Source organism: Lytechinus pictus, chromosome 10, assembly GCF_037042905.1.
Source record: "Lytechinus pictus isolate F3 Inbred chromosome 10, Lp3.0, whole genome shotgun sequence".
Lineage (NCBI taxonomy): Eukaryota > Metazoa > Echinodermata > Echinoidea > Temnopleuroida > Toxopneustidae > Lytechinus > Lytechinus pictus.
In genome coordinates this window covers 4,865,567-4,892,818 of record NC_087254.1, presented here as the reverse complement: position 1 = coordinate 4,892,818, position 27,252 = coordinate 4,865,567, and the positions used below count along the sequence as shown (strand labels likewise).

General features: G+C 38.1%; 1 protein-coding gene across 2 annotated transcripts in view; it reads right to left on the bottom strand.

The window, feature by feature from the left end:
• Nucleotides 1-5,618: 5,618 nt before the first annotated feature.
• LOC129269641 (WD repeat-containing protein 90-like) overlaps nucleotides 5,619-27,252 on the bottom strand; it is a 57,346-nt gene continuing 35,712 nt past the window's right edge. For both annotated transcript variants that reach the window (XM_064105163.1, XM_064105162.1), the window contains exons 25-39: nucleotides 25,908-25,984; nucleotides 25,193-25,414; nucleotides 23,798-23,975; nucleotides 22,451-22,654; nucleotides 21,308-21,549; nucleotides 20,479-20,623; nucleotides 19,285-19,405; nucleotides 16,889-17,066; nucleotides 15,357-15,476; nucleotides 14,496-14,688; nucleotides 13,114-13,244; nucleotides 12,393-12,569; nucleotides 11,534-11,656; nucleotides 10,245-10,329; nucleotides 5,619-9,407 (exon numbers count right to left, since the gene is read on the bottom strand). In XM_064105163.1, the coding sequence (XP_063961233.1) occupies nucleotides 9,253-9,407; nucleotides 10,245-10,329; nucleotides 11,534-11,656; nucleotides 12,393-12,569; nucleotides 13,114-13,244; nucleotides 14,496-14,688; nucleotides 15,357-15,476; nucleotides 16,889-17,066; nucleotides 19,285-19,405; nucleotides 20,479-20,623; nucleotides 21,308-21,549; nucleotides 22,451-22,654; nucleotides 23,798-23,975; nucleotides 25,193-25,414; nucleotides 25,908-25,984 (2,351 nt within the window). In that variant the 3' untranslated portion in view covers nucleotides 5,619-9,252. The remainder of the gene's footprint in view (nucleotides 9,408-10,244; nucleotides 10,330-11,533; nucleotides 11,657-12,392; nucleotides 12,570-13,113; nucleotides 13,245-14,495; nucleotides 14,689-15,356; nucleotides 15,477-16,888; nucleotides 17,067-19,284; nucleotides 19,406-20,478; nucleotides 20,624-21,307; nucleotides 21,550-22,450; nucleotides 22,655-23,797; nucleotides 23,976-25,192; nucleotides 25,415-25,907; nucleotides 25,985-27,252) is intronic.

Sequence of the window (27,252 nt, the reverse complement as noted above, 5' to 3'; positions counted from 1 at the left end):
ATTAAATTCTACCTTCTACAGACGGCGTTGACTGACACACATTATTTTCTTTGTTCCGCATTTCTAACTTTAGGTCTTTAAAGTAAATAAATTAAAACGAATCCCTCTGTATTCTCAGGACCATTATAGGTTCAACAATGAACGTAATTGGGCCTTTTGTATAAAGGATTCTTCAGTGTAACATTTTTTTTATTTCTGAAGGTGCTAAAGAGGAAAAGGAAATGTTTTAATTCGCTTATTGTCATGTTTTTTTTTTCGAAATGTGTTTGGTAAAAAAAAATGGTCGAAATGTGTTCTTATAATCTCCTCGAAAATCAAGAAAAGACAGGTCTCGTGAATAATATGCTTTCCATAGAGAGCCACAAATAAAAAATTAAAAAAGCAAAATAAATCCTTTTTGAAGAGACACATTGAACAGTTTCTCTTTTTTTAAATTCTTGATGAGAACAGTTAGATTTTATAAAAGCATCTCTTCGGTCTTCAAAACAAATAAAAGAGCTGAAAATAATATGATTTGAACAGATAAAGTAAAGTAAGACAAACAAAACTCAGAACAGTTCATCAGAATCGGACAAGGAATCAAAAAAAGTTTTGCATTATTTCAATGAAACAGTTCTATGCAACGATGAGAAAACTGATGGTGCCATAATATTATCCCCACTTGTTCTTTTGTAAATTATTGTATGAAATTCATATATATTCGAAGTTTGTGATCCAAGAATGAAAAACAATGACTTGATGTGTGAGATAATCATTCCTGCAGCTTATTTTGTACACGGGAGACATAAACACAAGTGTGAAAATATGAAATAATTATAATTTAATGTAATAACATAAGAAAATGAAAAGTTGGGACACGACATCATCATCCCACCAATTGCTTATTGATGACGGCGTGCATAATTATACTCTCTTCACATTTCGCTAAATTTTAGAATCCAATAACTTCGTTATTCGTGATCAAATTTTGGGGAAATTTTCAGTGTTTTGCTCGGCGAATTTTACTCTATTTATTTAAAGACAATCTTCAGCCCGAAATATCCATTTAATACATGCACGTTTTGGTGTTAGTTTGGGGTAAACAAAACCCCCACAATACTTCACGATGGCGTATGTAATCACCTTCAACACTAAAAAAAAAATATTGGGTAAAAATGCTCCATGAGGGTAACTACGTGTCCAACCAACATCGGACGTTTCATTTGGGCATTTTTATTTATCCAGTGTGATGAAAATTTTGCCCATTCTAAAGTAATTGCTACTTATTTTTTTAACCTTACTGGACAATATGCTTCCTGCATTGGGTAAAATACTGCCCCAAATTGGTTGGACACATAATTACCCTCGTGGTGGTAAAAAATTTACCCAATATTTTTTTACAGTGAAGGAAACAGAGGTAGTTAATGATTGAAGATATAAGACAATGAATAACTTTCTACTCCCTGATGTATGGTTTCAGAAGTCGTTCGAAGATGCACGTCGAACTTTTTTTTCCATAGGTAACCGTGTTTGTGAAAATATCTCCCGTAATTGCTGGTGTGGGTCTTCTCAGACGAAATTAAACACGGCAAAGAATATAATGAGATAACATAACGTTGGAATCTGATTGTTACTACGATCATAATCATAAAATACCATTTTCCTTTACATTTTAATGTTAATAGTTCAGAAATTGTCATAGATGAGTAAAATGAGTTTTAATTCGAAGGCAGAAAAAGTTGCGCAGAGTATTTTCAGCAATATTTATATATTTTTTAAATAAAAAAAACAACTCATCTTTGGCATGCTTGCATGGTGTTAAACAATTTATAACTTTATTACTTGACTGATTTATCATGTTACTTGTAGGCCTACACTTTTTCGTTTGTCTGTAACTTTATGTAATGTATTATTGTTGCTTTCTTGTATTTTTATCAAATGTCAAACGAGAAATATGAAAATAAATGTGAAATGAAAGAGTTATAAAATGTGATGACTGCCAGCAGTGGCGTAACAGGCGGGGGGGGGGGCAAGTTGCCCCCCCCTGGCGGATTTCACCGGGAAAATAAAAGAAAAACGGGAAAAGGAAAAAAAGGAGGGAGAAAGAAAGGGAAAGGGGAAGGAAAGGGAAAAAGGAAAGGAGGAAAGGGAAAGAGAAAAGTGAAAAGAAAACGAAAAAAAAATTGTTTTAATGGGAAAGGAAGGAAAGCGGGAAAATATACGAAAGAAGAACATTTGAGAGAGAACAAATCATTGAGAAATAGGCCTATGTAATGCAATAGCACGGTGGGAAATAAATTTAAAGATGGCAAAATGGCAAACAATAGCGGGAAACGAAGGTAGAATGTAATTATTCAAAAGCTAAATTGGAAAACAAAGAAAAGGGACAAGAAAAAAAAAACAATAACACGACCGGGCTGCCGATGATTGAAATTAAAGAGCGAGAAGAAAGATGGACTGCATACAACATTGTGCTATAATCTTGCTAAATTTTATGCAAATAAGCTACCGGGGCTTTGCCCCAGACCCCGCGCAGTAGGGGGCTCTTCATCTATAACCTTCAAATGGCTCTATAACGCCCCCGTTCAATCACGTTCAATCACTGGCATACAGGAGGAGGTGGGGGGGGGGGGGTGTGGTTCCACACCCAAGAGGAAATAAAAAAATTTATAGGAGACAACGTATAATGAAATGTGTTATTTGCTGAATATAATGGAAAAATCACATAATTAGAATTTAATTTCAGTAGGCAATTTTTTTCCAGCTCGCTTTGCACGCTGGCGACTTTTTACAAAATTTTCCCACATTGCTATGTTTTGCCCCCTCAAAATGTTTGGTTCATTATGCAACTGGGTTTAATAAATGTGTTGTGTAAAAGCTATGATATTCTGTATATGCCCGCGATTTGATTAAAATTGCGGAAATCTGCGAGGTTTAAATGGCTTTGATATCACGAAGTTCCGGGGGCTCCGCCCCGGACCCCAAACGCGTATGGAAGGGTTGGGCCATGGCCCCAAAAAGTTCTACAGACAAGAACAACAAAAAAAAGTAGGAAAGAAAAGCAAAGGAAAATTGAAGGATAAGATTTTAATTACTGAAAATAATGTCAAACAATAGCTCAAAGTGAGATTCTCATGAAAAGTCGATTTTTTTCTCGCTCGCTTCGCTCGCTCGGGACTTATATATAAAGCAGCTTTTTAGCACATGTGCTATACTGCTCCCCTCGTTGTTTTTTTGTTTTGTTTTTACTCTTCACGCTACTGCCGCAAAGAATCCTGTTCACAGTGGCGTACAGACCACCGTGACAAAAATGGAATCTAAAAAGAGAAAAATGAAATATATTATTCTCTGGATATCATGTCAAAATCTATCACAAAATTTGATTTTTGTATTAAAAAGGTGAAAAATTTTGCTCGCTCGCTTCGCTCGCTCGCAACTTTTTTAAAAGATATATTCTGGCCTTCTCAAAATAGTCGCCTCATTACACCATTACGCCTGTTCATACCATGATATGACCGGGAAATTTTTGGCTCTTGCCCCCCCTGGCCACCGACCCCTGCTACGCCGCTGACTGCCAGAGTCCATCTCGAAAACAGGTATCCTCCTTTTTTCACTGGTTTTAGCGATGGTAAATGAATATTAATACTTCATTTTTTTTATTGAGAGACTGCATATACTTCCAATGTACCTTTGCATATACTAGTACCCGACATGGAATTCATCTGTATTTTCGAATCTAAACAAGTGTTTCTATATATCTAGCCCTGGCGTTTTGAGTACTTGCATAATATAGGCTATGCACGCGGGCTAAAACATGCCAAAAACTTTGGTAGAAATAGGGCTATTATCATATTAGTATATAGTTTCAGAGCTCATTTTGAGATAAATACACTATACTTCTACACTCCCAGTTTAATACGAATATAATTGGTTTAGGTAAGCAATATATATTATTTTTTGCATTAGGCCTTATAATAGCCGGGAAGTTATTATATTTTTTTAAGGGGGAGGGGCATGTTTTATCTCTCTTTTCCAAACCTGTCTCCCATTGCACTCCCGACCAGCACCAACACTCTGTCGGTATATGTATATATATAAAAAATATTAGGCTATAGGGCTATTCTCTGTATTATTATGTTCTATTTTTTCTTGTCTCTTTCGCTCCCCCTCTCCTTTCTCCCATTTTTCTTCTCTTGTTCTATCTCAACACCATTACTTCGAGAGTCTCTTTACCGGGACAATAATAACAGAAACATAATTATTATCGGGTCTTTTCTTACGCTCACGGCCCGCCAAACTATCGCATTCCGGTAAAAAGATACCGTGTTAAGTTGAGACCGCGTCCGGGATATAAAAAAAAAACCAACCCATTTATGGGTATACGCTTGCATTCGAAAGCATTCCGTATTATGTTACTAACTACACATATTAGGCCTTTTTTCTATTCTTCTTATTTCCCCCATCACCGGGCGTTTTTACTGGTGGTGTCGCGACTGGGCCTAATAGTTAATAGAGCAGTCGGTCGCTCACCCACTTAAATATTACGTGCAAAATGCATTACGTTCTCCAGAGCCAAAACACTCGGCGTAAATTACCTGCCCGACTCGCGGGCTGTTTACGCGCTCATCTCGGTTAGCGTTCGCTGGCAATAACTTCCGCCTATAAATGAATGAAAAAAATAAGATAGAAAAGGGGATAATTGAGCCGAGCCCTCTCATAAAAAGCAAAAGAGAGCATGCCGCCGCCATGGTCTGGTAAAGAGAATGCATGGAAAGTAAGGGGAGTCGGGAACAAGCCGCCGCGCTGGTTTGCAATCAAGGTAATGATAGTAATACAGGCAATCTGCAGGCGAGATTTTCCGCATGACGTGATAGCGGTTCATTTGAGACGTGCTTCGATTCAACGATCGTGGATGGCGAAGGTTTTATTGTTACAGCTTGAATCTCACAATCGAAACGATAGAGGGCGGGCTTCAAAATGATTCTCCTTGAACTTGAAGTGCCTTGATGGCTCAGTTCATTATCTTCACAATACCATGATATAATATTCGCTGGGTTACATCGGGACTGGACAAACCCCCTATAAAATATAAGTTGCTAAAAGAGGTTTAAGATTTTTATTCTGGAACATACTTGAAACACAATGGATGGTGATAATAATGCTGATGATTATTTTGTACTACATTCCTGTCTTATTTTTTTTTCAGACAATGCACATGAGTTTCTATAGAGGCCACAGTAATGGGAAAATAAGGCCAATGTCATAAGTTTTTGGTTTGGAGCCTGGTTAATCTTGATATATTCAGCTGTGCCAATGGCTTATCATCTCATCAAGGGTTTCAAACTTAGGAAGGGGGGGGGGGGGCACAGAGAAAAATTAATTTACATTTTTTTGCAAAAAATATTGTTAATGGTGCTATGGGGGGGGGGGGGACACTGCTCATCACAAGCAAGTTGATAACTTTTGGCCCAAGGTAGGGGGGGGGGGAGGGGAGTTCGGCAGTTAACCCTAACCTTAACCCATCTGCACTTGGGTGTGATCAGAGTCAATTCTATAAAACCTTCACAACAACCTTCATCTTTCTTTCCAATCAGTGCTCAACTTAAACGATGACCATACAGAATTCCCATGGAATCATATTTCACAAGCAAGATAAAAAATATATTATGAATCATGAAAACAGCAATTCTCCTATACACAAATGTACATTATTTACATAATGATACAATATATATAAATACAAATGCACTTTACATTATAAATACAATTTATGAAATCGACAAATTATACTTTTTATCTTTCTGCCATTCTACAAACCTAGAACGTGAATATGCCAGGGGGGGGGGGGGGTAGACAGCTTTTGTATAAACCCAGATTTCTTTGTATAAGATATGAATTCAGTCCACCACATTGGTTAGAGAGCATATCATAAATGCGGACAAATACACAAAAAATCATGCCATAATTGAATGCATGTTTACATACTTTCCACAACAAAAAGACCTCTCATAAATGAGTGGAATAGGTAGGTATCACTGCCAGAAAATACAAAGTTTGATAGACTTAATGTAGAGTTCACACAACGATAAGCATGCTAACTTATACAGTATGAACACAGTTGGCTAAATATTGCCTTCTCAAAATAGTATTCTTGGATAGTACTGGGACCTGTATCAAGGAACAGAAAAACAACAAGAAAGTCACCAAACAAAAAAATATCCACCAACTATGGAGTTGTCCCTAATATCCTAAACCCATTTCAAGAAACCAATGACAAGTACATGTAGCTCACGATCTCAAATGATGTAAGTGAGACTTACGATGATGTCAAGAAGCGGGGCCCGGTGGGTGTTTCATAAAGCTGTTAATAAAGTTACGAATGACTTTACGCACGACTGGTGATCCTTTCTTGTGCTATGTGATAATTATCCCTATATAATTGATTTATGACCTAAGAACAGGTTCCAGTCGTGCGTAAAGTCGTTCGTAACTTTACAAACAGTTTTATGAAACACCCACCTGGACACTAATGCACAAAACAATTAATTACCAAACCAGTGCAACAATGTAGGCGATATTAGAGATACAGATTACAACTTGACGATTGCTATGCATGGCAAGGAGGTCAAGTAAGATGGATCAACACTGGACTTCCATTTGTCAGGCCATTATCACTTCCGACTGGTCACTCTCCCTTTTACTGACTTACATAATAGTCTCCGAAGAGATATGTGCAAATTATGGACACAAAATCATCAAAGTTTACAGTATCACCAGGCACATAAATTAATATCTGCACATCTTTCATTGCAACTTGGTCTTATCCCATTTTATCCAATGCCCATTCAGCTTCATGATTTTGTCATCCCACACAGTCTAACCCCATTTTGTCTAAAACCAATTTGACTGATGAACTTCTGGTGTAAACATCACTTATCCAAGTAATCATTTCATCCAATATCCGAACATTTATCATCATATCATAGGCCCCCCATATTACATTGAGTTTAAATTCAAATCAATTTCAAATGACTATCTCTTAACTACATAAATTCCAATCACTCACAATATGAGATTGATTTCAATTTGAGATTCATTTGAATCTACTTTAACTTGTTGTAAGACAGAGCCCAGCCAGTCCAACATCTCAGTTTATCTGATAAGATGAATAGATAATGGATCAAAGGCATATTTGATGGAATGGGAAAAAAAAATCGCCCGTCAAAGAGGCAATTGGTCCATTTGATTACTAGACAGAATAAAAGCCAATCTAAAATGGTCTAAAAACAGGTGATGACTGAAACCAATATAAAATATTAATCAAATGGGTACACCCATAAAAATGTGTTTGACCAAGTAGCTATAAATCACTTGTGAGATAAATGGTGAGAAACAAACAGTGTTTTGCTTATGGATGGATTTTCTTAATTATATATGTTTGCAATTAATGTTAATCTTTGAAAATCTCACATCCACTCATTTTCTTTTTTCGTTTCAATTCTGAAACATTTGAATAAAATATGAAAAATGATGAGACCAGGTCCAAGGCATCTTGAGGGCTTTCACCATCTTTCAAACAGCTACATCCAAGAGGAATATCCTGGTACCAGAGGCAGAGAATAGTTCATCCCCATTCCTGGAGAACTGTACCACATCCATGGTATCACTGACGGCTCCAAGAATCTTGAGGGTTCTCACTGGTCCTCAACAGCTACGTCCAAGAGTATCTTCTTACCAGAGACAGAGGATAGTTATTCCCAATTTCCTGGTGAACTGTACCACATCCATGGTATCACTAATGGCTACAAGAGTCTTGAGGTTTTCACTGGTCCTCAACAGCTACATCCAAGAGGAGTATCTTCTTACCAGAGACAGGCGATAGTTATTCCCCATTTCCTGGAGAACTCGACCACATCCATGGTGTCACTAATGGCTAAAAGAATCTAGAGGGTTTTCACTGGTCCTCAACAGCTACGTCCAAGAGGAGTATCTTCTCACCAGAGACAGAGGATAGTTATTCTCCATTCCTGGAGAACTGTACAACATCCATGGTATCACTGATGGCTAAAAGAATCTAGAGGGTTTTCACTGATCCTAAACAGCTAAGTCCAAGAGGAGTATCTTCTTACCAGAGACAGAGGATAGTTATTCTCCATTCCTGGAGAACTGTACCACATCCATGGTATCACTGATGGTTAAAAGAATCTAGGTTTTCACTGATCCTCAACAGCTACGTCCAAAAGGAGTATCTTCTTACCAGAGACAGAGGATAGTTATTCTCTATCCCTGGAAAACTTTACGACATCCATGGTATCACTGATGGCTACACGAGTCTTGAGGGTTTTCACTGGTCCTCAACAGCTACATCCAAAAGGAGTATCTTCTTACCAGAGGCAGAGTATAGTTCTTCCCCATTCCTGGAGAACTGTACCACATCCATGGTATCACTGATGGCTACAAGAGTCTTGAGGGTTTTCACTGGTCCTCAACAGCTACATCCAAAAGGAGTATCTTCTTACCAGAGGCAGAGAATAGTTCTTCCCCTTTCCTGGAGAACTGTACCACATCCATTATATCACTGATGGCTACAAGAGTCTTGAGGGTTTTCATTGATCCTCAACAGCTACATCCAAAAGGAGTATCTTCTTACCAGAGACAGAGTATAGTTCTTCCCCATTCCTGGAGAACTGTACCACATCCATGGTATCACTGATGGCTACAAGAGTCTTGAGGGTTTTCATTGATCCTCAACAGCTACATCCAAAAGGAGTATCTTCTTACCAGAGACAGAGAATAGTTCTTCCCCATTCCTGGAGAACTGTACCACATCCATGGTATCACTGATGGCTACAAGAGTCTTGAGGGTTTTCATTGATCCTCAACAGCTACATCCAAAAGGAGTATCTTCTTACCAGAGACAGAGAATCGTTGTTTCCTATCCCTGGAAAACTCGACCAGACCCATGGTATGATTGTAGGTTACAAGAGTCATAAGGGTCTTCACTGACCCTCAAGCAGCTACATCCCAGAGAAGTATGTCGGCACCAAAGACAGAGAATAATTGTTTCCAGTCCCTGGAGAACTGTTCCAGACCCATGATATCACTGATGGCTACAAGAGTCATAAGGGTTTTCCCTGACCCTTAAGCAGCTACATCCCAGAGAGGCATGTCGGCACCAAAGACAGAGAATAATTGTTTCCAGTCCCTGGAGAACTGTTCCAGACCTGTGCTATCACTGAGGGCTACAAGAATCTTGATGGCTTTCACTGACCCTCAAACTGCTACATCCCAGAGAAGTATCTCAGTACCAGAGACAGAGAACAGTTGTTCCCCATCCATTGAGAATCTCACTAGGTCCACGGCATCACCGTGGGCCACAAAGTCCTGGAAACTACACTCGTGGTAGTCCATTGCTTTCACTAGACGTTCTGCGAGTACGAAGAAAGAAAGGAAGGGATAACTGGTAAGTTCAACATGATATCATGTTCTAAACGTAGGGAGAAAAAATCTGAATGAAAAGCCATTTAAATGTCATGATTTTTCTCTGTTTTATGCCCATTGCTTGCTGCTCTATCTTGTACAATCAAACCGACTTTAGCAACCCACTTATTTAGAGATACCACCTGTCTATAAAAACTACAATTTTGGTTTCCCTTGCAGAGTATATACACATTGACTGCTCATGAGGATGGCGGCAGAAATAATCATTACCGAGGTGTTTTTCATACCAGACCTTCTCTCACCCCAAGGCCGTGGCCAAGAGGTGATAGAAGGACTGATATGAAAAGACCCAAGGGGATTGTTGGGCAATGCAAACTTGGACTAAACACAACTCAAAACTGAGTGTTTAGTGTTGTTGCTCCAAACCTTTTGGAATGACCTTCCCATAGACTGGAGGGATGCCCCGTCAATCGAATCACTCAAAGCTTCCCTCAAAACGTACCTTTACAATTCTTTCCTTTAAGTTTTAAGTTTAATGTTGTCAATAACAAACATAAATTCCTTTATTTTTTTGCTTGTGTATGTACCACAATTGTACTGCTTTATTATTTGAATATATTAATGGTAATTCATAATGTTAACTTAAGAGGTAAGTATTCCAGCTGTTGGGTTAATAAACATCATTGCTCTTATGATTATCATTTTTTAAATATTTCCAACTTCAGTAGACTGGTTTACCTAATTTACGTTATTTGAAATTTGTAATAAGCGCTATATAAATACAATTTATTATTATTATTATTAATGATAGTATTGTTTGTTACCTTGTGTAGCTATGGCAATGAGATGACCTCTTGGATTCAGGTCAAACGATGTACTCCAGTGGGTCAATGCTGCTGACCGCAACACCTATCAGCGATTTCAAAAGACAATATACAAATAGCGAATTGGCATGAGTTTGATGGTACGATACCGTCCGTTCTAGAGCATTTTTCATTCACCTCATGCAAAATGCCGCAACATTGCACGAATAGGAATATCCACTATTTGTGTTGTACAATGCCTCGGAAGTTAGCAAACAATAATCACTTTTTTATTGAAAGCAAAAAGTAAAATTCCTCAAACGCGCATCTGATCTGCAGCAGCAATGCACATTAAGCCAGTTCGTAGTTACTTCGTGGACAATTTTGGTCAAATGACCTTTCATTTCTTTCATTATGATAGGCAGATTTCAAAGCAAGATATTACATATACATGCCTTACATAGCAGAATGAAGAAATTGAATGGACCAGGTGACTAGAATAGCACATCAATGAACACTCTATGAAGGTATTTGTTGCATTTCTACTTTGAATGCATATTAGAGCATGATGTACAATGTACCAGTCATTCGTGGACGCATTGTTTTTTGTGGATGGAAATGCAAAACACAATTCAAAAGAATATATGAATAATCAAGACATCAAAGTTGGTGCTTATCTCATTAAATTTTAAACCACCATGTCACTTTAGTACCAATGACCTTCCTCTGATCATGCGCAGAGTGGAACTACGAACTGGCTTATTGGACCTGCATTTATTTACTAAGCAATGAATTGAATAGCATTACGACGTCAAGACCGTGCAATGGTACATTTTGGATGGTACGTGTGCCACGGTACGGATGTTTGGCATTCAGCCTTTCATTTGCTTGCATACAACAAGCTAGTAGGCCTTGTACAAAAATAAACATTATATCTGAGTATAATAAGAGAAATAATGATACAGATCAGTCAACACAAGCAGAATTTATTGAGAATGTAATTTATATTGCCATAACTATTTATATAGTTTATATTTGAAGTTTTGGTGATTGGAACATTTTGACTCTAGAAACACAAGGACTGTCAATTACAAGGAAAAGATTTTTTAACAAAAGCAAAAAGGGTGAAGGGCAAGTAACCATTCATAGTACAAAAGAATAAAGAATTAAAGTAAGCTAACACACATGTCTAATATCAAGATCAAGTTGGAGATGAAATGAAAATAGTATTGAGAATGAAGTTGCAAACTAGGAGAAAGAATACATTTCTTCCCTTAAAAAAAAATCCCCTCTTTATATTCATAATCTACCTTCTTCTGTGCCAGGTTGTAGAAGAGGACTTGCTTCTGCATTCCGTATCCAACATACACGATAACATTAGGGTCTGAAGCAGAGAATCTCGCCAGGCTGGGTGGCAGCAAGTCATAACGGTTCTAATAGATAACAAACAAGCGAATAGACAAATGATGAGAAGAATAAGAATTATACTTCCTTACATAACATACATTACATAAAAGAAGGTCTTGTCACATAAGCTCTCCTTGCCATTGTGAAATTCATTGCATGGTCACAATCGTAGGATATGCAAATTTTTTTTGCCTTTTTTTAAAATCCCCATCTGCCGAGGGGTTTTGCTACGTCGATCGGTATTGAAATTATAAAATTTGTCCTTTGTACAGTTGATTTTCACCAGATATCAACCCAACTCACATATCCCCTTTAATATCATAAGGAGACAGGAAATAGATAAGAGGTTTGTTACTTGCTTCCAATGGTACCCATTTACAAAGGCAAATAGGTACCAGGTAGGAATGTATTCCTCCAAATAATAAAAAGCGGCTTACTGGCAGCTTTGCTAAAGCCGAGGTAGAATTACTCAGTGCTTGTATTACGTAATATATAACTGTTGCTTATTAGTATAATTATTATTATCCTCACTGGCATCAAAGGTCTCTGTCCCTGCTACACAGGGAATAATTAAATTGTTTCACATTAAAATTTTCTCCACATTTTTTTCTAAAGACTGCGACACAAAAAGTTTTTTGTGTAGCAGAATTTTACAAAAAAATGTACTTTGTTGGGAGCTTTCCTCGTATGACCAAAAATGCTCTCAAATTTTTTTTAGGCAAAATTATTCCATTAGAGATGAAATATTGTGTCTATTATTACCGGATCACTCTTTTCTATGGGAGCACCATCAGGTGTGAAGGCTGGAGCGGGGTAGGTCAGCCAGTCCACCATCTCACAGAAATCCTTGGCCCAACTGGCCCTCCATACGCTGACCCTCCGGTCACCGCTGACGGCCAGCCACTTGTGAAGGGCATGGTAACTTGGATCGCTTGTATCCTGCCAATAAGAGAATATATTATATTATATACTATATATTAAATCCTGTACGCTGATTGTATTAAAAAGCATCATGTGACCAAACATATTTCTCTCTATTTTGCGATGTTGTTGAAAATGAAATGCCAATTAAGAAAATTTACTATTCCGTGAAGTCAATGATGGAATAGTGCACTATTCTATCATTGATGTCACAGAACATGTAATCTCACGGGCCCAATGGTCAGCGAGGTGACTCTACTGGGCAAATCTCGTCAAGGGACGGCGTAGGCACAAATTCACGTTCCGCTGAGTAAATGGCTTCAGGAATAATGGGTCAGTCAGCACAGTGCGTTATCTATATCTTAGTTCAGATTAAAAAAGAATGAACTACAAGTACAAGAATTAATCAGGGTGGCTGTAACTAAAGTTGTGATGATTGCAGTATGCAGCAATTTATAGAAACATTGTATTACGTACTATATCAATGTTGCATAATATCAACACCATCAGCAGTATTATCATTATTATTATTATTATTATGTAATTTTGACTGTATTCTCACCAGTTCTTGATGAACTTGTATATCAGTAATGGGTGCTCCTTTGTGATCCTGTATGACTCTCATGGTCATTCCAGTCGTCGGATTGCTAATCACTATCAATCCATTGTGAGAACCTGATAGAATCACATGACCTGTACACAACGACATATACCTTAGAATTAGAACATCACCGTTTCTGTTATGGAAACGGGCAGGGTTGTTCCCAGAAAACGTAATTTCAAGTGTTGGCGCTAAAAGGACAATTCAGATTGCATGTCCAACATCCAGTGCTATTCATCGCAAGGACCAGCTACATTTAAAGTTTGGTGTTTTGCTGACACCAACATGCTGGTGCTTGGAGCACAATTTTGTTGCCTGTCCTAGCACCAACCCCTAAACCGAGTTTAGGAAAACGACCCAAATAACATTAATGCTAGCTCAACTCCTGGTGAAATTCGTCCAATGGCTAGATTCATTTTAAGTGCTAAGAAAACAATTCAGATTATATTCCCTAAATCCAATCTGGGCCCCCTCTTACAAAGAGTTACGATTGATCCGATCAACCTTAACTGTATGGAAATCCATCAATGTCATAACTTTTTCTACAGAAATTTTGCTCAATGTCATTTGTAAACAAAGAGAAGCACACTAAATTTTCAAGAAAACATTGAATGTAAGAAAATTCAGCATATCTAGAAAATGATTTGAACAAAACATGCATTTTTGATGTTGACGAGTAAGGAAAATGATAAAAATCATATTTATAACAGAATGATTAATAGTGGAATTCAGACCAGTGACCCTTTTCATTATACATGTAGGTGTGGGTGCTTTGATCACCACTCATATTACCTTCCTTAATCCAAAATCTGAGTTTAAAAAAAAATAACTTCGCATCAATGATAGCTAAACTGTGAAATTTAACCGAACAAGAACCAGCTGCATTTTAAGTTTGGTGCTTTGCTGATGCAAACATGCTGGTGCAGGGAACACAATTTTGATTGCCTAACATCAACCCCTCATCTAAGTTTACTGAAATGATATTATAGTAATGAAAGCTCAACACCTAATGCTTTGAGCACCGCTCAGATTACCTTCCTTTGTTCCAAAATCTGAGTTTAAAAAAAATAATAAAATCGCATCAATGATAGATAAACTGAAATTCATCCGAACAAGAATCAGCTGCAATTTAACTTTGGTGTTTTGCTGATACCAACAAGCACAATTAAATTGTCTGTCCTAGCACCAACCCCTCACCTGAGTTTACAAAAATGATCAAAAACATTTTGTCCATAGCTTAACACCTAGTGAGATTCATCCAAAATACCATATACACTTTACACTTTGTTTTTGTTGACACTAACACCAACATCAAACCTGAAATCCTCCACTCTTCTTCTTACCATCCACAGAAAATGCTATAGCAGTGACCGAGTGGGCATGGGGCTGCATCTTAATGGTCATCTCACAGCTGACCAGGTCAAAGAGACGGACAGTGCCGTCACGGTAACCAGCTACTACCGTGGAGGCGGAGGAGGACGGGGTCTGGCTGGGGAGATCAAACCGCCGAGGGCTGAATGCTATGCAATTACAACTCTGGTGGGAAATAAGACGAAACTGGGAATTAGCATTTTGGATTTAAATTTTTTTTTACTCTGATACATGGCACTGAAACCAGCATGCGGGCCAATGAAATGCATCTATAGTGGTTATTTTGGGGTTTTTCCTTGCCCTCATGAAAAATTTGATCTTATATCTTGAGCCATCAGTCTAATGTTCTCCAACTGAGCGGTTACAGGTGGTAGGCAATTCAATATGCCAATCAACCTTATTGCGTCTGACCCCCATTTGTCCATTCTTACTTCTCTTCATGATCTGGTCAAGCCATTTTAATAAGAGATCATTATAACCTTTCATATTGACTTGAAAATGGAGACAATGGAGCAGATGGCAGCAAGGACCTTCTTGCAGGCAATGAATTTTTGTGAAATGCCAAGTTCATTGCATATGAGAAGTGTTTCATACCGGATTGCTCAGAATGGGATACAAGAATATTTCACGAGTCAAGGAATGCTGCACAGATCATAGAGGAGTGCAATATTGATCCCAATGAGTTGAACATTCCTGGTATCCTATGAAAAAAAATCTAATATAATTATTATCATCTTTGATGGTCATTAATAAGAGTCAGCAGTTTTAATGCATTTTTCAAGGAATCAGAGTCTTCTTGTAAAATCAACCAAATATTTGGGTGATCGACTAACCTGGTCTAGGACCTGAAACTGTATACTGCGTTCCATATCTGCCAGAGAGTAGATGTTTAGACTGCCGTCATGGCAACAGGTTGCAAACAGATCATTCTCACTAAAGGCAATATCGGTCACCTGACAAAAGAAGATACAAATAAATGAAATAAAATATGATAATTTATCTCCACAGCAATATATACAATTTTTCCTTAAGGCCCTGTCACATCGTTCCGTGCAAGCCTTGCGGGTGAGTAGCGGGTGATTGCCTGCAACTCACATGCAAAAATGTTTTGAGCATGTTCAAAACTTTTCTACGTGTAAATCAGACTTGCGTGCGCTTCTGCGTGAGTTGCAGCGGGATACTGACGATGCGGCCTACCTATGGGTAGCAAAAATAGTCAACCACAAGTCACATGCAAGGCTTGCACGGAATGTGACATGGCCTATACAAATATATGTCAAGTAGAATATACAAGAAAAATAAATATGAAAAAGTCAGATCTATGACTCGCAATAATTCTTCCATTCATTTGAAGTTTTGATTGAGCATACAATGATCCTTAAATTGGCAAGTGTTCCTGAAGAGTGAGCATTATTAAATGGTGACAGAGATCCTAATAAAATGATTGAAGTGACCAGTTATCTAAGCTGCTGGGCGAATAGTTCTATTGACTTCTTTATCTTATAAAACATATAATACACATCATTTTGCTTGGGCATTAGAATAATTACACACGATTGTTACCATTGAAACAGTCCAAACACCCTGGGTTGCCTTGGGCATGTTAAGCTATGGTCACAAAGGTACAAACGAATTCTGGAATACGTAGAGATTTGTATACGGGGCATAGATTCTTACGGCCTTACTAAGAACAACTCAAGACCTTCTTGAGAAACGAAATAATGTTTGGTTATACAATGGCCTTAAAATTTTTGCGTTTTTCGTAAGAATCCCTTGAGTTATTCTTTCATCAGACTTACAGCCATTTTATGATTTCTTTTTTTGCAAGATGGTCGTACGTGCAACTCATGGCAATCGTAAGAAGAAGAAGTCATTTGTTAGAAGATTTTACTCAACAGTTACATAAAGTGTGTACCTACGCCTTACAAATGCCAAGAGTAATTTGTAAGAGCGACATACAAATTTCTGTTCGTAAGGACGTAAGAGCCCTCTATGGACGTAAGAGCCCTCTATGAACATCATAAGGTTTTTTTACTATCACCGTGAGAATTTAATGCTTCTATAGTTGTCTCTCGAAATCCTACAAAATCTTGTGTAGCTCTTAAGATGGCGCCTTATTAGGAGAGGGTTTTGTATGACATTAAAACAAACTTGAACAAGACCATTGACCAAGCTGCAAACTTACGAACGGTCTGTGAATGCTGTTTTTGTACGGCCTTCTTGAGAAGACCTTAAGAAATGGTTTAAAATTGTTCCTATGGCATTTGAAGCAGTTCTTAATGGTATTTATTTCTATGCCATTAGATACCTTATGTATGTAATTCTTACAAATACCCTCAATGTGTTTATTTGTATACTATCTTACCTTAGCAGTGTGCGACGAGACCAATCTGATAGAAGTCCTCTCAATCCAATTGATGTACCACAGGGTACCTTCAGAGGTCGATACCACACCTACGTCCATGGTGTGATCAAACCGAGCCGAGGTTATAGCGCCATCTAGTGCCATCTCATCCTCCATCACAAGACCCTGACCGACGCCACTGAAGTTAGGAGAGGATTGGGGGAGTGGAGGGAGTGTTATTGTGAAAACAAGTAATTAAAAAAAAAAATCTGAGAAGAGGTTATAGCGCCATCTAGTGCCATCTCATCCTCCAATAAAAGTTTTTTGACTGATGCCACCGAGAGGAACGTGGTGAATTAGATCAACAACTGTAATTTTCATGAAAACTATTAACTCTGAGCCAAAGTCTCATCATCCATTACAACATGCTGACCGTTGTCACTGAGGTACATGGTGATAAGGGGGGGGGGGGGAGGTTTGAGGGATGAACAAGAGGTATTAAAAAATCAATTAATTTTCGTTAAAATGATTAACTCTGAGCTAAGGGCCTCCTAGGGCCTCCAAGGACAACAGTATACCAATTACTGATGGAGCCACCCTACTAAAAAAAGACTTATAAATAAATAAATAAATAAATAAATAAGATTATAGCACCATCTAACGCTCCATTACCATACCCCGACCCATCAAACTGTTGTAAGGATATGGGGGGGGATAAAAGATTTATTATTTGGTACATGTATAACAACAAAGTTTCACGGAAACAATTAAGTAGGAGCCAAAGTTATAGCTCCATCTCATCCTCCATTACCAGACCCTGGCCCACACCACTGATGTATTAACCGTGTAACAGTGTGGGATGTAATCTCCAAGGCTGTATTATTAATTTTCCCTAAATCAGATTTTTTTACTATGAATTAATTATGCTACAGTACTTTATGTGTAAATCATAAAAAAATCCTGGTTTGAAAACAAAGTTCTTATGTATTTTATTGTTTTATAAATTTTGGATGTATTTCTTTGTTTTTCGACCTGTTGTTTGTCTTTGTTTTTGTCACCAAATTTATAGCAGAAACTTTTTGAAGCATAATTATGCTAAATTCAATTAATTTCAGCTGATGAAAGTAGAAATAATCATATCTTTAAGAATACAATGAAGAAATTCAATTCACATTGACTTTGTACACAAAATCACATTTTTGAGCAATTATGGGTCTGACATGCACTTATGCAATGTTGCGTAATTTTCGAATCGCATACCCGGGCATCATAAATTTGGTCTCAAAAGATGCGCATGACTTCAAAGTAAAAAGTCAGCTAGCGGCACGGTCAACAAATATCACACAGCGGAATGGTCGCAGAAAATGTCAAGGGCGGTTTTAGGGAGGAGATGCAATTTCTCACTATCCTTATTGCATACAATTACAAATGGAATATGGTTAAAAAGGAAAAAAAAATGCACAGAGAAAAAATCAATACCATTCCCACTACAGTATATGGTGTAAGTCCTGAATAAAGGGGAGCATTGTGGCCCAGTGGATTAGTCTTCTGACTTTGAAACCAAGGGTCGTGGGTTCGAATCCCAGCCATGGCATAATTTCCTTCAGCATGAAATTTATCCCAGGTGAGGTGAATGGGTACCCGGCAGGATTAATTCCTTGAATGCACTGAGCGCTGAAAGGCAGCTCGAGCTCAAGCCTGGGTAATAATATCAATAAAGAATGCGCATCAGAATAGATTATTTCTAGATAGATGGCGCCAAATAAATGCCTATTATTATTATTATTATTATCAAAGGCTGTTCAGCTTTAGTAATCATTGCACTCTCTAAATTGGCAACACGATGTAAACAACAAAATCACTATTATAACATGCAAATCAGGGTCCCATTTTACACAGAGTTGTCATTGATCCAATCAACCTCAACTATATGGAAAGCCATATCATTGTCATACTTATTCCTACCAGAAATCTGCACAATGTCCTTTGTAAACAACGAGGAAGCACACTGAATTCTCAAGACGAAGATGAATGTTACGAGTATACATCATATCTAGAAAATGTTTTGAACAAACAGGCATTTTAGAAATTTGGCGGTGCTGGTTTTCCATATTTGTGGTTGATCAGGGCCCCGTCTTACAAAAAGTTGCGATTGATCTGATCAACCTCAACTATGGAAAGCCAGCAACACCCACATCTAAAATGCATGTTTGTTCAAAATATTTTCTAGATATGATGTATATTACATAAAATCATTGTTTTCTTGACAATTTTATGTGTTCGCCTTTGTTTACGAAGGACACTTTGCAAATTTCTTGTAGAAAAAATAATGAAACTAATGGATTTCCATAGAATTATGATTGATTGGATCAATCGCAACTCTTTGTGAGATGGGTTAACCTCTGATATCTACCGACCTGTTTGTGTAGCCAGCTGTCAATCTGAGTTCTCCCATCCCGTGAACCGACCAGAGACGCAGCAAACGAGACGCCCCTCCGGTGATCAGACGAACGCTTCCAAACTTAGTGACGATCACTCCTACAAGACAAGGTCAAGAATGTTAGGGTTTGTGTCATCATTTCATACACACAGAGGGGTGAGTATGGTTAGTTCTGTTTCCTCCTTTCTCACATGGTTTGGTGAACTGAGACGAAAATATAGGCTTATATTCTGAAGTCAGGTTTAACTTAGACTATGGTCTAACTCTGTGCTGAAATATTGAAAAGCCAAGTATATCAAAAGTTTGATTACATTGTTTTGTTTTTTATGTCTACTTTGCTCTTTCCTCATGCTGCAATGATGAAAATAAAAAAAATTTCAGTTATTTCCTGACACGTTATGAATGTTTTGAGTGTCAAAAATAAAATGTTCACAGAATTGAACAAAACCTACGCAAGAAATGATATCTGCCAAACAATTTCAAGTAAATAAATAAATAAATAAATGAAAAAATGCCCGTCTGTTTAAAAGTGTAGTCCCACATGTTGTTTCCTGTGTTAGCTATACCAGGAAAAGCATGTGGTAATAAAATAGACGGGGAACAAAATAACGATACAGATCAGAAAGTTATTTTGATATTCACTTTATTCAGCTTTTAACTCCAATATAGTCTTCAGACTTTACAAGAACCGAGTTCACATACAACTACATGTACAAGAGCATGAAGAGTCAACTGCCAGGTTACTTAGCATGGTACATGTTGTCTACTCTCTCAATACATACATGTATCAATGGTCCTGTTCAGGACACGCCTCATATAAACCAAACCAAGAATGTTTCTATTCATAAGCACCTTGCCTGGTGCAGGCATACAATACAGGCATACAATACAATTCACTTCAAGAGTTATGCCTGCACCTGTTATTCATATCACTACAGTAATGAAATGACTTTCAAGCAAGCCTGATTTATTTCAATAAAACTTGTTCTAAATAAGTATTCTGGTGTATGATAAAACACCTTAGAATTGCTTTCAACCATTCCCTATCAAAATTAGATATCAATTCCAGAACTTGAACTTACCTTTAAATTCAATCTGAACTGGGATAGAATTGAAAAAAGACCCTCAACATATTACTCTCAAAAATGATAATTGTTTGTGAAATATTTACCTATTTCAGCAGTGTCTGCGTCCCAATGCATGAAGCATGAATTGTGCTTGGTGTCCCAGGCTGAGAGGACACCTGTAGTGCTTCCCACATAGAGGATATTATCTCCACCATACGCTGCACTTGTGAAGGCCACATCATCAAGAATCTAAGATAGATATACATATAAAGTGAGAAGAGCGATGATGCTTTCTACTGAAGATTAATTGCTCATTAACTGATCAGACCAAAAAGTTTTTTTTTTTAAAGTTTGGGAAGGGACAGCCATAGACGCATTGAAAGAAGCAATTGGAGTAGAGTAGGTGGTTGGTTTGGGGATTGCGGATGCACTGAAACGAATGGTGATTTTTTTTTCATATTATGGCTAGGAAAGAATGTATACTTGAATAGTAAGTGACCATAAGACAAAATGTGGTAGGTCTTCTTCGAAGGGACTACCATGTATTGTAGTACCTTTAGAAATGAGGATTAGCTACGAAAATAAATAATATAGGATTTGTATAGCGCACGTATCCACCTTGCTAGGTGCTCAAGGCGCTCCTATTTTACACCCCGGCTAAGCTAGTCCACCGATTCCGGTGTGCACAGCCTTTTTGATGAATTACTTCCTGCCGGTAACCATTTACCTCACCTGGGTTGAGTGCAGCACAATGTGGGTAAGTTTCTTGCTGAAGGAAAACACGCCATGGCTTGGAATCGAACCCACGTCCTTCAGATTGAAAGACGAGAGTCTTAACCACTAGACCACGGCGCCCCCATAAAGATGTGTACCAGTCTTGATACAGCTGCATATTAAAAACCGAATTAATCAACTTTTCCAGACTGTCCATACCACGTTCCTATGGTCCATGAGCTCCTGCGGGACCTGCGCCTCGTGGACGTTAAGATTGACACGCCCCTGACTCTCATCCAGCAGCCAGAAGAGTATCGTTCCCTTCTCACCCACCGAGGTGAACTCATTTGATGTGTATGGATCCCAGAGAAGGGAGTGGACTGGAAGGGCTGTCTTTGAGGCTGCTAGTATGCTGTAGTCCTGGGTGCTCCACACTACGATGCTGCAGTCACGGTAGTCACCTGCAATCGGGGTCATGGTTTTAATAACAATAACAATAAATACTACATTTCATTGTAATTATAAAAAAAATAAATAAATGCAGCATTTTTATACAATAGCCCTGAACAGTTTTTAAGTGCCAGATACTATTACTTTGGCCCTAGCACGGCTACCCAGATTGGGTGCTCAAGCTTTGAATTGACTTTCTCCCTAGTGGGTACCCATTTATCACACCATGGGGGTGTTTCACAAAGATTTAAGTATGACTTAGAGTTGCACTTAAATGCCTAGTTGGGTGTGGTATAAAAGGCATGACTGCATTGGTCAGATCGTGTCATGAGGATGCGCACTAACGCCTTTTGATCAATAAGATCGTGCGTTGCATATCATCTACGTGTCAGCATTTAAGTGCGACTCTAAGTCATACTTAAATCTTTGTGAAAACCCCCCTGGATGGAGAGTGGCAAATGTAAATTAACGCTTTGCCCCCACAAAAAATAAGCGAATGCTGCAGTGGGATTTGAACCCCAAACCACATATAGCACTGTATATTATTCATCTGTTTGAACATAGCTGCCAATTAAACCAATACAGTGTACCAAGTAATTTGGTTTGGAATCTCATCCTGCAATGCTCCCCAGGGAGTGGAGAAAGTGCATATTATTGTGTGTGGGCAAGCCAGGATCTGATGACTGGGGTAATGATATAATATATAAAGGGAGGTAATCGAGGCTGGTACTACCGAGTCAAGAGGCCGCAGAAAAAATCTTGCATATGCCTTGTACACATAAATCGGCCTGAGGCCAAGGCCGGCAAAATGTGGCCTCATCTACATCCCTGTATATTTCTGTAACACATTAAGAGACAAAGTTCTGCAATGTCACTCAAGATACCATGACTGAATCCCTAACAGGAACTCACCAACGGATACCAGAAACCTGTCGTCACGTGAATACGCCAATCCCACAATGCCATGCTCATGATATGACAGCGTCTTCCGACAGAGGGCGCCCTGTAGGTCCCACAGACAGATCTGACTTGACGTCAAGCCGTTGGCTCCTGAGGCCGATGCAAGGATCTGAGCATCGTTCTGTAAAGCTAACACAGCTATCTCTTCCATATGACCTGTAAAAATAGAATATGTGTCAATAGGGGTAGTGTTATGCAGTATGTATTTGTTATACAGTGTGTCACAGAAAAAGGAAACCAGTCTTAGGAGTGAGATATCGCAATAATTGGATATGTTTCGATCGTAAAATGAACATTGATCGTACAAATGAAAAATCTTCTTCAATTCGACACCAAATAATCACTGAATTGTTCACACATTGTGGAGTAAAAACAATAAATTCCTGATAAGCATTGTCAGTCCATTGTTAAATTCTACAAATTTTACTATTTAGATAATGATATTGGGTAATAGGACTATATGTGTCATGCAAAGGGAAGCTACAATTAAAATACTCTGCTCTAAAATAGTTTTCCCTTCATATTTCACCTTTCTCTTTGTGTCTGCAATCTGTATCTTTCTATATTATTACTATTGTTTTATAAACCATTGTATCATTTTAATGGAACTTTTAATGGTACATGTATTTCATTATTATCTTATCAAATGTTTTACTCTATTTCACTATATTTTGTGAAGTATGAAAGATCAACCAAACCGACACTACAACTGAAAAAAAAACAGGGGTTTTATTTAGTAGAAATGTTTTCATCTCAAAGAAAAGTTACAATAAATGACACAAGCAAATAAATTTTGTCAGGGAGCATAAATATTTGTCGCTAAAATCAATTCCATAAAATAGGGCCCTGGAGAACATTTCATGAAACAAATGGTCAATGATTCTCACTAACTATTGTTAAAAGCTACCAAAATCCTTGCACATGATTGGCTCAGAGTAAATTAGTCTGTGAAAATCACTAATTGTTTAATGAAACACTCCCCATGACATAAGGGGTAACATCCAATTTTCAATATTCTTTGCTCAAGGTCGATTGTCCTTGTTCTGCTTCACAGAATACACCATGCACAAAACAATTGCAATTATCAACAACATATTCCACAAATAGGAACATCCAACCCCCTACGTGGGTCACTTTCATGAAATTATTTCTCCAATTTTTTTAGCCCACAAACAAGTTCATAAAGTGAAGTACAAAGAATGGAGGAAAATAAGGGTTGGACTAAATCAAAGTAAAGATGATAAGTTTCGCAAAAATGCCACATAATCAGGAAAAAGTGGACCAAATATAAATAGTTACCAAGGAGATGGGTCTGTGAGCTATTATCCAGGTCTTCCAGTACGATGATAGACCCGCATGTGTAGGCGAAGAGACCAGAGTCTGGGTGCCAGATGACATTCCCTCGGCCGTTCCCATTGTACCCAAGGACCCTCTTCAGCTCCAGGCCGGCTTGGTTGCTAGGGGCGATGTAACGACGCTGAAAGAAAAAATTGCAATAGTATATTAATTTCATGATGAACTTAGAATTGACAAAATCAAACTAAATGATTTCTTAAGTCTGAAAGATTTCGGTCCAACACACCTAATTATAATTTCTCAGAAATAGAATAGAATCTTGTACAGTATGAGTCTACAGGCCCTACTGATTCATATATTGTAGTTAACCCATCAACAACTAAATTCTTTTATTATCATAAATGAAGACATATGCCTAACACATGCTTTTAATACATACACATAATGCATACCTTAATAGGTAACCTTGCAGTGGTTAAATTTAGATATAGGAAAGTTATTTTGACAATCAAGTTGAATTCATCCCAGGAGCCAGCTTCATTAAAACTTACGATTATGGTAACAACTACCATGGACATACTGATTTTAATTGGCTAACGAGTCCTCTTACCATTCAACATGACCATAATTGTATGTCTTATGAGGCCACTGCACACCTGACACCTGTCTACCACCCAATTTTGAAAAATAAAACAATAAATTTTGCTCATTTACTGAAAATACAAAGAACATAATTTTCTTACTCGAGGTTGAAATTGACCAGACGAATATTACTATCAATATTTTTGATAACTGCAAGCCTTATTATTTCATTATTATGAATAAACAATTAATTCAGTTTGACTTTAATAAGGACGAGAGCGTAGTCATGAGTTTCAATTTGATTCAATCCAAGACGATGATTTAGAACTTTGCACATCAAATAATATACAAATAATGAATGTTTATGAGTGCAATGGACAGATATTTCATCTTTCATCGAATGAAGTATTCTGTCCACAGAACAAATTTGACACCTAAAAGTACATGCAGATCCTTGTCAATTTACATTTACGAATTTGAATGCATGAAGTGCATGCAGCTGAGTGAGCACGGTGTGTTGATTGTTGCAAACAAACTGGTAACAGCAATACAAGCTGCAAATACAAGTGTTTTTAAGTCTAATGCTGGTGGTCTCGGTGAACGTGCAATGGACAAAATCCTATGTATCCAAAAATTATGATTATGAATTATGATGCCATTGTAAAATGGGCCAAATGATTGATACCAAATAACAAGGATCTATCAAGGAGTCATATAATGGATTTTAGATCAATCAATTAAGATCAATAAGGTGTGCAGAGACTTTTATGAAACTGGCCCAGGTCTGCATCAAAATCAGACATCAAGAGATCTTACCTGGGCAAGCTGGGACTTGTTTGGCTTGGCCACAAAATGGCTGTAGCATCTTGGGCTATCATGGGACGTCGTCTCTTTGCTGATGGTCGTCATCTCCGATTTCATGGTTTCCATGGAGAACACACCCTCTGGACCCTCCGCATGAGATGGTCCAGGACTTGGTCTTCGATGGGTCCTGGTCCTCTGACTGGACCCTAGGGTCTCTGGTATCAGCGTGACTTCCTACAAAGAGAAGATATGAAAAGGAATTAGTTCCCTGAAATACGTGAGTGCTATAAATTGCTTGCTGGGCTAAAGCAAAGGTAATACTATCCAAGTCCCTTTCGAAGAGCATTAGAGATATTAAATGGTACATGAAACACGTTATACTAGTACTGCATATTATTGTTGATAATGATATCATTATTATTATTATTATTAATCCCGACTGCACATGGATTTATATTAAACATTAAGTTTCTACTAGTCTACATAAACCGGCAATGCTCTCTTGTGCAGAATATGAATTTCTTGAAGAAACTCAATCAAACTTTCATCAACTCCTCATCATGGGTTTACGCTACAAGCCAGAAAATGAGCCATTGGGAAAGGAAAGGATAATAAATTTTTGTCCAGGTATATGGCACGATTGCAGCCATTTCTTTAGGAAAATCATATAAAGACGTAGTCGGTAATGGTGATACTCGTCAAAATCTGTTTATCAACTATGACATACCTCATCAGAAGACATGTCACTCCTACTCTCTAGATCTGGTCCTATGAGAACCTCTTCTCCTGATTCATATCTACCACCTGAAATAATAATGATAATATTCACGAGGTACAGATCATCTCGATGCCTATACAACACATTATACTGTATATCGACCCAGCTTTAGCTCCAGCTGCTAGAGGCGCATGGTGCATCCTAGGAATTAATCCTAATCCCAATGCACGTCACCTAGGATGGTTGCAGCACAATGTGGATCAATTTCTTGCTGAAAGAAATCATGCCATGGCTGGGATTCGAACCCACGACCCTCTGTTTCAAAGGCGAGAGTCGGAACCATCAGAAAACAACGCTCCATAAATGGAAATGAAAGGCGATTTTAACAAATTTACTTGGACTGCTACAATGCCAGTTGTGGTAACAATCGGAAAATGAGTTCGAACTGAATCCAATAAAATGACGCACAAAATGTTTGCATAAAAAATACGCACCGAATGATCCTGGTAGAACTGTGTAATTGCTGATAAATTGACAGAACAAGAATGGCATTCCAGCCAGATGTTGGGTCATTTTCTAAGCAATAACAATACACTGTCCCACATGTGCTTATCTGTGTTGGAAATCATCAGTGTTGTTATTTTTCAGCTTTAATAGATTTCAGGATTTCACAGAGTTAGATTAATTCAAATTAAATCAAATCTAGATCTACAATGATATGGTGACAATTAATAATGATAATAATAATAGTTTCATTTATATAGTGCTTCATACATTGCTTTCTAAGTGCTTTACATTGTAATTATTATCACCCCGGTCATAGGATCCATCACTGATCCACACAGAAAGTGCACCATCTCCACTCCTTTGGGAGTATCCTGGCCAGGCAACCGTTTGTCGGTGCACACGTCCCAATCGTTGTGGAGCGTTGTGGCCCAGTGGATTAGTCTTCGGACTTTGAAACAGAGGGTCGTGGGTTCGAATCCCAGCCATGGCGTAGTTTCCTTCGGCAAGAAATTTATCCACATTGTGCTGCACTCGACCCAGGTGAGGTAAATGGGTACCCGGCAGGATTAATTCCTTGAATGCTTGAGCGCCTAGGCAGCCCAGCTAAAGCCGGGGTAATAATAGCAGGGCCCGCTGGGAGAACAGTTTTCGGAACTGAAGCGGCTACCCTGGGTAAATATACCGCTATTATTATTATTATTATTATAATCCAATCACATTGACCTTCACATCCTACCGGGTACCAATTTACCACCTGGGTGGAGAGTGACAAACGTGGATAAGTGCCTTGCCAAAGGACATTAGCGCCGGGTGGGATTTGAACCCTCGACCCTTGGTTTAAGAGTCA